At 35.4% G+C, this 15,676-nt stretch overlaps 1 protein-coding gene across 12 annotated transcripts in view; it reads right to left on the minus strand.

Annotated features, from left to right (window-relative positions):
- CDH8 (cadherin 8) overlaps positions 1-15,676 on the minus strand; it is a 360,605-nt gene that overhangs the window by 70,671 nt on the left and 274,258 nt on the right. For all 12 annotated transcript variants that reach the window (XM_080552800.1, XM_080552801.1, XM_080552795.1 and 9 more), the window contains one exon: positions 10,315-10,434. In XM_080552800.1, the coding sequence (XP_080408926.1) occupies positions 10,315-10,434 (120 nt within the window). The remainder of the gene's footprint in view (positions 1-10,314; positions 10,435-15,676) is intronic.

Consider the following 15,676-nt stretch of genomic DNA (forward strand, 5'->3'; position numbering starts at 1 on the left):
CTAAGAGGCAAAGATAAATTCAAGTTTCAATTTCAAACAAAATGAAAATGTAAAAAAGAAATGTACTCTTTTAATTACTATAACTGGAGCTGAATGTTTTTAAATATTGAATATTTCAGAATTATGTGGGTTGTTACCACCTGTATTTCTGCGTTCACTATCTAGAGGACTGAAATCAGCTAAAAAAAAATAGCTTCAGTATCTCTTATGAGAAACTCTTATGAGAAACTAACAAACACAAAAAGGCTCCATCCTTTCCTAAAAAATTAATGTGATCAAGACAAAAGGCAAAGAGAGTTATGCACAGAGGATTTCAAAGATAACCATTTGTTTTATTTATTTCTTTATTCACCAGTTCTCCAGTTGTGCTCACAAGAAATACTGAAATTTTCAATCTACTTTTAGAAAATTTCAGATCACCAAATTCTAAAATAAATAAATAAATAATAAGCTCACCAAATAGTAATAGGCATACAGCACATTAATTCAACCCGTTCTACTTCAATTCAAGCCAGAAATAAATTGAGAATAAAAACAAACTCAGTTTCAGCATGTTATGATGGATGAAAATGATATGCGCCAAACAGGAGTGTAGTTTAAAAGCAAGAGATGAGAATTACCAAAGACTAATGTAAGGCAGGTAGACGCTTGTTGGAAAATTGTATTCAGAAAAGTTATCAGTGGCTTACTGTCAAAGTGGATGGATGGATGAAGTTGTTCATAGGGTTTGTTCTGCTTCTAGCATCATTCAGTATTTTCTGAATGACGGAAGACAGGAAAAACTTATCAAGCCTTTCAGGTGACACAAAGTTGGGAGTAACTGCAAATACTAGAAGAACAGAATTACAGTTCAAAACAATTTTGACGGATTGGATAGTCTAAAAAAGCAGGATGCAACTCCGTTTGGCAAATAAAAAGTATTTTGTGTGGGTGAAACAGTTAACTTCACAATTACAATAGAGCAGGTGACTCATGAGATAAAAAAATGTGGAGTCAAAAGAGTTGAATATGAGTCAACAGCATTTTGCTGTTAAAAATGTTCAAGCATTTTCTGATGATATTTTAGCTAGTATATTGTATGCAAGAATGGTGAAGTTATCCCTTCAGTTCCCACACACTGCTGGAACAGTGTGTTTGATTTTGGGTATTCCTCTTCTGTATTCAAACTGATGAGGAATGTCCAAAGCAATGAGTAAAATAGCAGAAAGTCTGAGAAAAAATCTGGTTCGAGTAGGTTAGGGAACTATGAGCAAAGAGTCTGCAGCCAAATATGCAAAACGTACTGGGAGCTACTCTCCTTTCCCAACGAGAGTAAGAGAAGAAATGATGGACCTACGATGTAAATGACAAAATGGGTTTCAGTTGCAGCACAAGAGATTTCAGTTAAACATTAGGTGAATGCTTTCTACCAGAGAATGTTAAGTAAGTACAGTTAGAGAAGGCTGCTTCTAGAATTTATAATATTTCCATCACTAAAAGTCTGTGGGAACCTATTATTCAAATATTTGTTGAGAATGAGAAGGGGTAGATCTCATCTTTTTTGAAGGTAGGGTTGCTTACTGCATACTGCTTGAGGTCCCTCTCCATATTGCCTAAAACTTCTCTGTGTATTCTAAGATACTTTCCAGACCTTAGGCCTGTGAAAACTTTTGATGGACATGTAGTTCAAGCACTGGAAAGAAACCTGCATCATAATTTGGCTACAAATCCTCTGACTAAAGCTGGAAACCTAAGGAAGTGGGCTGCAACGTAAAGAAATCAGGAAGTAACCTATTTCCTCAAAGAATGAGAACATCCCCAAGGAAGTTCCTTTTATTTATTTATTTATTTATTCTTTTTTGGCTGAGTTGCTTTTCCTAAACAGCTATTGGTGTCACACTGCTCAATAGCAAATAAAACAGCTGCAGAATGGGATTTACTTTTACAGTGGTCCTAAATGCACACAGTGAGCAATTCACACAATCTGCCTCACAACTTGAATCGGTTAAAATGCACCCCCGTGGACTACTTTCAAAAACCTATTTGGAAGAATATACACTATCTCAAACTGAAAAAGATCAGGGGAAAAGAAGCAATGTTACAAAGGCTATAGCTGATGAAGAGGAAGAAGAGAAGCAATAAAAAATAAGGATCTGTTTTCCATTTTTCACCTTCCTTTTTTTAAGGATCTCTTTATGGTAACACTGTAACAGTACACGTTGTAATAATTGAGAACATGGACCAAACCCAAGCAAGCACTATGCAAAATTGGAATCTGAACCTGAAAAGCTTTTCTTAAGAATCTCATTCATCTCACATGTTTTGATGAAGACTTCCTGCTATTTCAACGAGCATGCTTTGGAACTTTCCCTTCTTCATTTTGGAAGAGCTAAGTAATTGCTTTGATCTTCCTTCCACGCTAAAATCTTGGTGGAGATTTTTATTAAATATAACAGCCATTTAGGACCCGAACTACTGCAAAATCAATCTTGTAATTTCTTCAGAGAGCTGCGAGATGTATTCTTTGTACTCCCATGAAGCACAGTGACTTCAGTGATGTTTTAGCAGCCCATAAAAAATGTTCACTTGGAGACCTCTGGAAAACCCGCACCATAATTCCTTAAAAATGAATAGATCACTACTAACTTTCTTGAAAATTAAAGAAATTCTAGTCCTTTGAGGATGTCATACAGACATACTGTTCCACTATTTTTAAATTCAATTTACCCTTCATATAAATCATAATCTTTTTAATAAAAATTATTCCCATTCCTTACTAAGTTTTAATGCCTCTAGGACTTTTATTCTAGCAAGACAAGAAAAATAGCTGTAGTCTCTATCTACGTTGGCTAACTTTATAGAAAAATTAACAATTACAAAAGTATCTGAACTACATTCAGATGTAGACATATTTCAAATCAAAGCCATTAGCCACAGTAAAAATAATGTCTAGGTAAGGAAATGAATGCTGTGTTATATAATTACATGTGGAGTGATTCTATGCCATTTTTTATTTTTAAGAGAGAAGCTAACAGTGTGCATATTTTATTACCATGTTTATTTTTTAAAATTGTATGGGGAAGACGGCACTATCTGCCTCTCTGTTAAACAAAAAGATGAAGGTCGAATATTGTTCTGTTAAATCTCTATAGTTTCTTGTGTAACCTACAATCTATTATATCTACTTTTTCAGCCCATTTACTTCCATTTACATGGTTTTTCAGTTCTTGCTTTCATTTTGAAGTAGACCTTGCAAGCTTGCCTTTGTGCATAAATGAACATTACCTGTCTTTCACTAGATATATTTTTCTTGAAGAATATCATGATCAGATAACACCTATTATAATACTACCATTTCAATTCAGATGAACTTGTATCTGGGTTTTACAGTAAGGAAAAAAATGCTTTCATCTCATACTAAAGACTTACCAGCCATTCCTTTTTCTCTGGGAACAAGTTTTCACTGGAATGTGAAAGGGTCACCCTCTCACCAGCTGAGAATGACTGCAGTAAACAAACATTTTGCACTGCATTTGTGAACCTGTTTCCTTATGATTTTATTTGTCATGATCCTACAATACTTATAATTCTACTAAACACTTCAGAAAAAGTAGCTTTGGACTCTTTGTCAGATATTTTCCAAATCTAGCTGTGTAGCTCAAATTCCTCTCTTCTAATTCAGTCTCTGGAAGCACAACATTATTTAGATATGTATCCCCAGTTCTTCTACTCAGCATGAGAAAAGTTGTTGCTCTATCTCACTAGCTTTCTAAAATGATGGAGGTATTGCTCTGAAATGCAAGAAATAAATGTGGTATCAGCTTTTTTGTTAATACTACTATTACTAGATAAACTCTAGAAACAGAAATCACTTTTTTTTCAAATGCCAGTCTGTCTTGATCTTAAGTGAATCTTCTTTACCAACTACAGATTGTCATAACTGCTTTCAAACCCCTCCGCAATGATTTTATACTTTCTTTATTAATCAGAAAACGCAGCTTTTGCCACTGCTGCAGGACCCAACCTTACATACCTTATCCATAATGGTTGGACTTTATACTTCTAAGCAAACAGCAAGAACTGACCCTCGGGTCTGCTGCACTAGTGGTTTGTCAGTACAACACTCTCTCCTAATGGGCTGTCACCAAGACAACTCAGAATCACCAATGATTCTCTGTACAAACACCTTACCACAACCCCTAAGGTTGTACAGTATACTTAGTACACAACGGCAAAAAAAAAGGTTCATACTAGTTTGAAAATATACTCTATTTTCAGCATTGCACCTAAGCACATCAGGGACTGTACAGACCGAGCTGAAGGTGCTGTAACCAAATGCTAGTGACTGAGCACAAACTCCAGAAATTCAGTATGTGCTGGAGCTGATTCTGCTACGCTGGGAATGATACTGCTATTAGGGCTACAAACCTAATTTCTGTCTGCTACTGCACACACCTGCCTTCTTGCCTGGGAAATGAGTTCATACACCTTATTTGCTAAGACAGAACAACAGAACAACATCTATCTATCCCGGTTCATGCCTCTTACAATTATTTCAGTTTCAAAGATAAGTTAACTGTAACTGAATCTGTAGTAATTAGCAGGAATATCACAGCAGCACTGGTTAATAAAATGAGTTAGAAAGCTGTAGTTCAATCCAGGCTGTGACTAATGTTGAACAGGTTCCTTCTCTACGCCAATCCCACCAGGGTTTAAATCTAAACTATTCAGAAACTGAACTATTTAGAAAGGGTCTGTTGAACATGAGTTAGTTCTGTTCTTAGAAGCTCATTACTTTCCCTTGCAGTTGAAAGTTATTTCCTGTATCAAAACTGTTTTCCCATCTCTCTCTCATTTGAAAATGCTACCTTGTCATTTTATCATGAGTAATTACAGAAACAGTCCCTGTGCCTCCCTCTTATTAACACCTTTCAAATATTTGTACAGTGATTTCATATCCTCCTTTAATCACCTCTTATCCAGTTTATACAAATTAAGTTCAATCAATCTTTCATTCTAAGTCATATTCTTCAGTCTCTCTCACCTTAGTTACACTGCTTTGAACTTTCTTTAGTGTCTCAGTAGTCTTTTTTTATGACGATGTGTCTCACCAGTACTACATACAGTATTCTGGGGGCAGTTTGTGCTATTATTGTTGCCCAGCATTACTAATAAACTGGACTTTAACAACTTGGTAGAAGAGTGAGTGTATATCATCACAAAAATGTTTGTAACTCAATAGTTGCTGTCACTTACCCTCATTACCTTACTGATTTTTATTCTGTATTTTAAGGTCTAGAGGGAGGAAGGCAATAAAGACTGTAAATAAAAATAGAAGATTCAGACCTGACTTCAGCTGAATGCCATTCTCACTCCTCTCAGGTCTACTCTTTCATGTTCTGAATTTCAGAGCCACACAGTGTCTCAGGTTCAACACTATGTTCCAGAGAGTGCCACATACTGAATCATTAAAAGCTCTGTTGGTTACAGCATGTGGACTTTCACCCGGAAGTTAAACGTAGGCATTGAAAATGAATCAAATATTCACTCTCCGAAGAAATATCCACAGGCTGTTAGTAGAGACTTTAGTTTTCTAGGCCTCCTTATTCTTCTGTTTTCATCTCAGCTTTACTGACTTGAAATTTGGCCATTGTACAAAGTGACCATAACCAACATGGCAGCATTTAAAAGCTGTTCTTTTTCATATATTGCAAGGGTTTATGCTTGAGTAATGCAATGCATTTTCCAGTGCAGTAGGGCATTTGGTATAATTCGCCTTGTTCATATATTTCAGGTGTGTGTAGGAGTGACAGTACTTAAGTAAGTTCATGTGAAATGTAAATAAATGAGACGCAGCTGAAAATGTATTTTCTTTGCCATTCCTATATTGTAGAACACCGTGTCACTTCGTGTTATATTCCATTATGATAATCTTATTTTAAAGCTGACAGTCATGATTTAATATCTTCAAAAAAGCTTAGAAGTGAGAAGTGTACTTTAGCTGCTTCTAGCAGTCTTAAGGAAGCCCCTCCCTCACCATTTTGACTGTCAGTATTTGGATTACAGGACAATATATACAACTTGTATAATGCTATAAATGACACAAATTATGATGTCAGTTTTAGCAAATCTGACATCAGTTACTCAAATATAATGAGTTATGGACTATACTGAACATTGCGAGTTCTGTTACTAATCTGATGCCATCACACAGTAAGTTTAGCCTTTCACAGAAAATCTGATTCTGTTATCTTTGTAATGTATTATTTATGTTGCTGTCTATCCAATGAACCTATGGTCATATTAAAATTCACCTATGAAAAGGGAAAAAATATTCAGAACAGAGCATGCCATCAAAAAAGCATTTATCCTAAGCCGTATTCAGAGGACTGAATGAAAAATAACTTCTGAATTACCTTCTTTCATGTGTCTATAACTCATATTGAAGAATTTGCAAACTAGAACTGCAGTAGTATATGTATTTTTCATCTAAGGTAATGGAAAACTATTGTTTTATGGGTCACTTAGCAGAACTTTTTCCTGTGCACCCAGTATTATAGAATTGTTTCAATAAGGAGGTCGAGAGTAATGTCAGTTTCAACCAAGAGTGTAATTCCAGTAATGATTACACCTAGTTAACATCAAGTTAGTAAGAAATAAAAAGCAGAAGAGTAAGAAACTGCTTCCTTGGATTTGGCCTCAAGTGTAACAGCTCTTTCTACCACAGGCATGAAGGACACCACAGGCATCTTACACCTCTGTTCCCTTGTTTTGATGATGCTCAGAGTACTACGGAAGGCACGATTCGGATTATTCCTGACAGTGAGTTCTCACTGTACCATTGAAACAAAGCAGTGACATAAGACAATCTTTACTCTGAGTCAGCAAATGAACAAAATTATAGGCAGCATCTCTGGCTGCTTTGGTAGCAAATTTGGTAGCTGCACAAGATCTAAATATAGTCTTGATTTCTACTACACAAATCTAATAAAAGGCCAGTCACCTAGAAAAATAATTGATAAGCTCTAAGTAGCTATGCTTCAACACTTGAAACACTCCCCTGAATGAAGGAAAATATTTACATTCTTCAGTAGATCATGTTAACATAGTCTGTTTCTTAACATAATGATTCCATTCTGGGGAAGACACAATTCTAGACACAGTATCTGTGATCAGAATCAATTCTGTTTCAAATATATTGGAAATATTTTCCACTTACCAAAGCTGCTAATAAAAAGTAAGCCCAGTGAAAATGTAACTAGAGACAAGCATACAAAAACAAAAACAAACAAACAAAAACAAAACAAACAAACAAAAAAAACAGCTAACATGCTTGGAGGGTCACCTTCAGGTTTGTTTTGTTTTGGACAAGATACTAATCTACCTAATTCTTCTGCTCCAATTTCTACACTTTCACCATAGTACCAAAAATCCTCCCCCATGGAAATTTTAACTGGGTTCCTGTGTACTACAAACAGATGTGTAATGGGTATTCCTGGATAAGCTTCTACAAGAAAAAATACACTGGATAAATGTAAAGAAACAATCAAACATTTAAGTACTTTCTGTTTGCTTTGGAAATTTTCTTTTTTTGTTAAAATGCACCTTCTACTCTATATGCCTATGGTAACAGCAATACTGTCCAAATTACAGAGAGGCTAAACTAGCGTGCATTTTTTATGCACCGCTACCTCTAAAAGGTGAAATATTCAGTGCCACAAGCTACTGCAAAATTGTAGCTATCCTAGCATAATACTATCGTCATTTTGTGACTGCTTGTAACAAACCATAAAACTCTCTCTGCTATGTAATAAACATTATCATACCCTTGCTCTGAAATTTTTGTATTACCAAGAAATGTGCTGCGTACTTATGTTTTTCTGAAATCAATACTTCTCCTCAGAAGAAGAACCACAAAAGACTGCTGCCTTTTAGAGGTGTCTTTTTCACCATGCACAGTATATGGCTGCAGTGTCTACAGGAATACCTGCATCTGGTTTGCTTAATGACTAGATTTTTATGTATGTTTGTTGCTTATATATTCTAGATAACATACATAGACAGCTGGAGGGCTCTCTATATTTTGACATTTAATATTGCTAGTAGATTCCTTTTTCTCTAAGTGAATGAAGACATCACAAATTTTGCACATTTTAAAACATTAAGCACTACAAACAATGTATAAACCCTTTGAATACCATAGAGACAGCCACATACTCTCCAGATTTAACTAACTATCCTTTGGCTAGCTGTAGGAGTAGCACTGTAGTTATACTGCAGATGAAGACCATTACATATAGATGGCAAAGACAGAAAGGATGGCCTCAGTACATAAACTCGTTCAGTTGTAATGATTTAGAGAAGAACGTAATTGATGCCCTACATAGATCTAGAAAAATAGGGAATCGGAAACCATTCATTCATTCAGAAGCAGCTCCATAATATGAAGCCACTTACCCAGGGACTGTGGCAAAGCCACAGTTGAATTCTTTACGATTAAATTCTCTTTAGAAACTAACGTCATTTTCATGGTAACTGAACTGCTACTGAAAGTAATATTTATAACTGGAAATGAAGGTAGGAGGGGGAATTTAATGCAAGTGAAACAGGAGAAAAATCATGATTTTCAGGTTCACCAAAAAGCTTTGGAGTTTTCTCTGGCTTTCATGATAATGGAAATCACTTTCCTAGGTGGTGAATGGTTATTTCATTGGATTAAGCATAACATTTGAATGCAATACAAACAATAAACCTGAGTCAAATTAAACAATTTTTTAGGTCTGGAATAATTTCTTTCAGGCTATTTCATGTGAAAGAACTGGAAAATCTTCTGTGTAGCTGGAGAATATACTCCATCTCAGCTGATGGGAACAGGTGAGCACTATCAGTACATCATTAACCTTCCCTTGCAGAAACTGAGAAAGAGCCTATAGCTAATCCTCCTCTAACTCAGACAGCTACAACAAATCGTTCCTGCACAAAATAATGTGTAATACAACAGAAAACAAAATCATGTATTTTTATATCTGATGGTCAGAGTTCTGTTCAGAGTTTTACTTCCATGTGACTTTTGACAAATCGTCAGCATAAACTAAGGGGCTTCACTGATAACACCCCCTTGGCATACTTATTTTTGAAATAAGCGGGTTTTTTTCACTGTACCAAAAAAGTTATTCTTTGTAGGACTGTATTTTACTTTCACCATAAAATCAAGTACTGAATTACATTCCAGAGATTGTTTTTATTCTCAGGACAGTTTTCCTTCAACCAGAAGAAAATAATGTAATAGATGAATCCCATTTATTGATCTACACTATTTATGTCAAGTCCCTGCAAGCCAGGGCATTTCTGGGAAAAGAGAATTATTTTTCCCATGCAATCTCACTAAAAAGAATTAACAAGCTTCCAGACTTTAAAGAGTCTAACAGTTTTCTGTTGTTCAGAAAGCTTTGCACATTTGATCTACCAAAAACATCCTCTAATAATTCTCCTAGCACTTACTTCATAATCTTGTTAATCAGCACGAGAACAGGAATTTACTCCTTTATGGCTGCATAAATTCAGGTGATTTTTTTGTATATTATGAAATTAGTTATATTTTTCTTCTCCTTATGAGATCACAGCTGCTTGACTTACAGTGATTAAAATCTACATCAAGTAACAGGTGAAAGAACATAAGAAATAATCCCAAATCACTTTAAAAAACCACTTCTCAGAGACAAATAAATGTGTTTTCTCTAAGTCTGACATACGTATAGCAAACAGGAGGAAATGCATTTATTGGCACTTCTTTCAGATGACTCGCTCAAGATCTTAAAACCACAGAGAAATAAAGTCATCCTAAATGCACACTAATAAAAGTTCATACCAAAACTCAGTATCATGTTCTTTCTTTCCTTGATTTATCCAGTCAGGAAAAAAAAAAATCATTTTTTTAAATGAAAACACACAATATACTCACTGAAATTCCCAAGCTAAACTGTACCTTCTTTAACTGGAAATACTATAGTCTCATATTGAAAATTACATTATGTTCATTAAATTCCTCAGGCTAAGTCTTCCAGTCCCTAACCAGTTATAAGTCACACAACACTTCCACTGCCTTCAGTTTTGCTTCAGTAACTTCTGTAATATTAGTGTTACCATTACTTGCGTTACCTTTAATACAGATTTTTCTTTGTCTTTTCACATGTTCAGACTCTGATGGGATACATGTGAGATGTGTTACAACTCAGTAATGCTGACAGACACCTCCTTATGTTCCCTGTTTATTATATGAAACATTTAAGAGGCACAGTGTAAATATAACCCAGGGATTCATATTCAGTTACCTACCTGTATGTGGTTCAATAGAAAAGTAAGGCTGTCCTTCCAGAATGCTATAAACCAGCTTGGCACTATTTCCATAAACTGGATCATCTGCATCTGTAGCTGTTACTTTAGTAACAAAGGTGCCTAAATAGAAAGAATATATAACATTAACAGTCTTCCTATAAATTTGCATAACTTACTCAAAAATAATTAGGAACAAAAAATCATTTACTTGAAACTCTGAAGAAATTTGTGAGGTATAATAACAAATAAAGAAAATAACAATAACAAATAAAATACACAATAGTAACCTACAACAGTATTTGTGGAACACAAACAAAACATTTTCCTTCACGATGTTATATGCCAGCAGACAGAATTTCTGGGTAAAGGAAAAACCTTTTTAGAACCTGTATCATTTACTGTAGACTTGGAGCATTTGCAAAGGAATCATATCAAAGGGATATGAAATACAAGGTTAATGATACAATATAATATGTTGCATTTAAGATTTGCAGAATCACATTTGAAAGAACCTTGTCAAGTTACAAGTGACTGCGTGGAAAAGCAATAACAAAAAGGATTCTTTTTTCTTCTCTTGGCTTGCAGCCATAACAATGGTTTGATGTGGCCACAGTGACAGTGTCAGGACAGCTTCTATTGTCTCTGAAATCAGTACCTGCCAATGAGGGGTCCATTGCCTAGTCAGAGTTATAATCTATACTCTGTCCAAAAAAAATGGTAGAAAATTTTAAAGAAATTGCCTTCTTCATTGTTAGGCAACATAGCACTATGCAATTAGCAAAATCAAATGAAATTCAGTAGGTTCTGTTAAACTTTCTGCAGAGACCTTTTTTTTTTTTTTTTTGGATGACTTAAAAAATATAACGATGACATTAATTAGGCTAGCAATAAAGAAAATACCTAAAGAGGGTGAGAGTAGGAGAGAGGTTAAGGGCTGAATTATGTTTCTCATGTTCAAAAGGAAAAGAATTATAGCACCCACCAAAATACTCCCCCTTTCTACATGTGCCAATAAAATTAGCCTCCTCTTCCTTCTCACACTTTGTGCTGCTGAATCCAAGTTACACCTCACTTGAAGAAAGGAACAATAAATTAGATGCCATCCCATATGTGATACTGAATACGAATGTAGAAGTCAGTGCTCTCTTCAACTGGATCCAAGCTGAAACAGCAGGTGATGTACTAGGTTTCTGTGGGAGTGGCAGCTATTATGAAATTTTTGTTTTGTAACCTACCAAGGCAGAAGATGTTCATGCAGAACATCATACAATGGGACAAGGCTGGAATAAGATAAGGCTCATTCACAGAACAGTGAACATTTTTGTTAGTGTGTTTTATCTAGTAGCTGCTCTGTTTTGTTTCCATGATCTTCTCTATACACAAAGGAAAATAAAGAAGCGAAACTGTTGACTTCTTTGAGATTGTGTTTGATTTGCCTAGCTGGCTCTCATTTCAAAGGACTTCAGAAATAATTACATTGCTTGTTTAGAAAGATTTGATGTATAACATCTATTCTTTTTTTATTTCACTAGAGAATTCCTGAAGACTTTTAGAGATATTTATTTCAAGATTTCAAAATTTAAATGGGTATGCTGATTCTTTGATAAACACATCCTTTATCCCAAGTGTTCATTAGACATTAAAGTTGAATACGCCTTAATAAAACAGGCAATCAGTGTCTAGCATTGCTTCCAATCCTGATGCTCTGCTCTCAAGACTTTTTTCTTGTGATAGAAAATAATTTAATCACTTACTGCGGCACCAAGCTTATCTGAAATTTATACATACATAAAAACACACACATAACAGTCAGTATTGCCATTCACTGTTTATATACACAAAAGGAGGCAAAAAATAGCACGACCTTCTTTCTGTTTTCCAGGTCACCTGAAGTGTGACTATAATCTTGTCTAATAAAACTAATGAAGGGAAGGGAAAAATAAAATAGGAGCTCTCCCATCTCCTAGAATCAATTTCTTATACTGCTAGTCTCACCCTCTGCACTTCATTTCCAACCATCATAGACAGTTCTGAGGTCTCTGAAATTCACTAATTTGCTCCCAACAATCTTATTGATGAAAATTGTTTATAAAAGATGTAAGCAATCATGAAGCAGAAATTAAAGAAATTACTTCCACTACTGAAATTAGATAGTTAAGCTTTTACATAGCTTAAATTTTATCACCTTTAATTTCATTTTTTTGTTTTATGCTATAACTCAAGTCTTCTGCAGGTGTGAAACACGCCACATCAATATGTTCACACTGGCAATAATAAATATATAAAGGAGCAAACTTAGTCCCATCTGCAGCTGCAGAGGATGTTGCTGCCTCAGTGCTGCTCTGGTTCCACTGCAAGATGCTGAGGGTCCAGAAGAAATAGTAACCTGTGCCACTCCCCTGAGGGACAGGACTCATTTCAGCTAAGCATGAACAAAAGATCTGGAGAACTGATAAAATCCTGAGGGTGCAAAGTAATGCAGAAAAAAGAAACTCACAGCCACCACAGCTATTACTTAGGCAACCTCCATAATGCGGCAGAACTCTCCAAGCTTTGGACTAGAGCTTTGGATTATCAATATTTAAGTAGGATTTTACTGCACTACAGACACTGTAGTTATAAACCACATGTATATTTTTTACATGCATAATATGCTTAAAGTTTTAAAGATAAAAATTTAGCATTCAAAAAGCAGTAACAATCCAGGAAAGAGCATTTATGTAGTAAATGCTCTTTGAAAGATAATGTTCTGGGTTCAACCCCACAAATAAACAGCTAAGGTTTCTGTTTCTGTTTAATTTTGACTGCATTTGGCTTGTGTTTGTTTCTTCATCGATGCTACAACAAACTCATTTAGCTAGAGACTATAAATTTGAAATGGTGCCATTTTTACAAGAAAGCCACTATTATAGTCCAAGTCACTGTTGCCCTAATTACAATAATATGCCAGTCTTATATAATCTGGTCCAACAAAATAATCACTGTTTCTTTTTTTTTTCTCTTTTTGCACTTAATATTGCCTTATGTAAAACAAACCCATTTTTTAGACAGATGAGGCAAATTTTAAGATGTTCAGTTAAAAACTTTCTGCATTTTCTTCTGAGGTACACTTTTGCAATGCTAATGACCCTGTGATTAAATATGGACTGCAAAGAGATTCAACAGATTTTAATTAATGAATATTTCTAATGCGATTTAGCCATTAACCATTGCTGATTGTTTTACTCTGTTAGTGTCAGATTTCATAGTTTCTCTTTGCAACAGGCTAGCAATCAGAGCCACAATTAACAAAAAGGTATTTTAATATGGTTAGGTAAGAAAGCCTGTGTTTGCCGGCAAACTAAGATTAAAAGCCTTCATAAAAATAAGATGTGTGTGCTCAGCTAGTGCTCTTCTGTTGTTTTGGCTGTGTTTTTATGTGCAAGTCAGGGTACAGATTCTGCACATTAGTCAGAAAGAAAAATGCATATGCTGCCACAGGGAGTAGGAAAGCAAAGATTTTTTGGTATGGCAGTGAAATGTGTGTACTGAAAAGAAATCAAACTTGTATGTTTAGAGGATGTAACACATAGTCAGTGACAAAAATTTACATGAATCCATATTCAATGAAGCAACCATTTTGTTGAAAGATTGCAATAGCTGGTAAAAATAAAAAATGTGACCATGATGCAAGTTTGTGGGACTATGTTTTCTCATTTTCCCCAGGACTTCTGTTTTCTTTGCTTTTCTGTGGTCCATTTTAGTCTCCTTCACTCTTTCTTTCCTTCCCAAATTTTGACAGGCTGAAATCTCCGTTTCATTTAGGAAATCTGATTACAAATCTGACAGGGCATTAAGAGTACATTTGCATGAAAAAGACCTACCATTATTTACCAACTGTTTTGTTTTTCTAAGAGGATCACTGTGCTTCAAAATCTCTAGCTAGATTTTGAGTTTGGCTGATAGCAACCATGCAGTCAGAAGTGGTCAAAGCAAAGCATTGTTTGTATTCAGCAGGTCAGATAAGCATTCTTTCCAAAATGAAGCCTTTTCTTCACTGTCCTTCTTTGCTATAATCTCACAGGTAGCATGACAGTTGTTGTCATGGTAACTATTTTTTATTGAATAAAACTGCAATAATCTCATAAAAACCTGTATAACTTCTTGACATGTAAATTATTACTGCCTCATTATTACTGCCTCAAAGCTGGAGAAAGTTATTCTTATTTGTTTTTCACTGTGGCTGATTTTTTTAAATACTAAAACATAGTTTTAAGCTTCATCATCCTATATTCTGCATGAGGACATTTCTTAAACACAAAATCTATGAATTAGAAATTTCAGTAGCCAAATAAGCAAAACGTATATGGAATAGAAACCTGTGTAATGCACTTCAGAACTTGTTAACATATGCAAAATACACACACACGTAATATTATGACCAGTATTTTAAATTCAATAGCTTGACGTGTATGCAGTTATATATTTGAAGCACAGACTATGTAAACATACGTATATGTGGGTATGTCGTATGAGTGTTTTAGGGCTCTTTTGAAGATCATATGTTATTTCACTCCTTCCTCCTGTATCAGTCCTTCAATGTGCTTATATTATTATTAGCAGCTATTTAATTTCAAAGCCCTAAAGGCCCAATACATGGATCAGATCTCACAATGCAAGTACTCTCCCCAAAGATTCTGTGAGCCAAGTACCAGGAAAGACAAACAGGGACAACTGAAGAGAGACGAGGAGATGGCAAGAGGCTGGAAATCATGCCGGGAAGCAATGTCATCAGCACACAGTGGTGCTGCTGCCTGACCTGCCTGCTCTCAGCTTACCCACGGTGCCTACAGGACATGGGCATCACGGAAGAGTTTTAAGGATTGCTCTGAGAACAAATGACAGAGGTCTTATGTGGGTTTTTCAGGAGATCTTCCCACACTTAAAAGAAAGTATGTGAAAAATAGAAAGGTGTTTGCTTTTCAAGTGTCCAGTGGACACCTTGCAGTGATGGAAACTTAATGGAGGAGGAAGAGGCACCCTGAGCATTGGTAACGAGTAGAGTTATGGGCCAGAATGGTCCACTAACAAAAAACGGGCAACGTAAGCTTGACATGCTTGAGAGAAAGGAAGCAAGGATCTGTTCTGTTCTATCTACAGTAGAATCCTGTACACATCCACTCCTAGAGGGAGAAATAAGAAGGAAAATTTGTGTAGTTTACAGGTGTAATACTGATATGTGTGTGATGAGAACCATATAAATACATAGATAGATACAAGAATTCACTTAATCTTCTGCAAAGAGGAAAACAACAACAGAAGCTTCCTTACAATGAGAAATTGTACAAGGAGGAATAGCTCCCCAAGGGAAATAACAGAATCC

The sequence above is a fragment of the Anser brachyrhynchus genome, assembly GCF_964034855.1.
Source record: "Anser brachyrhynchus genome assembly, chromosome: 12".
NCBI lineage: Eukaryota > Metazoa > Chordata > Aves > Anseriformes > Anatidae > Anser > Anser brachyrhynchus.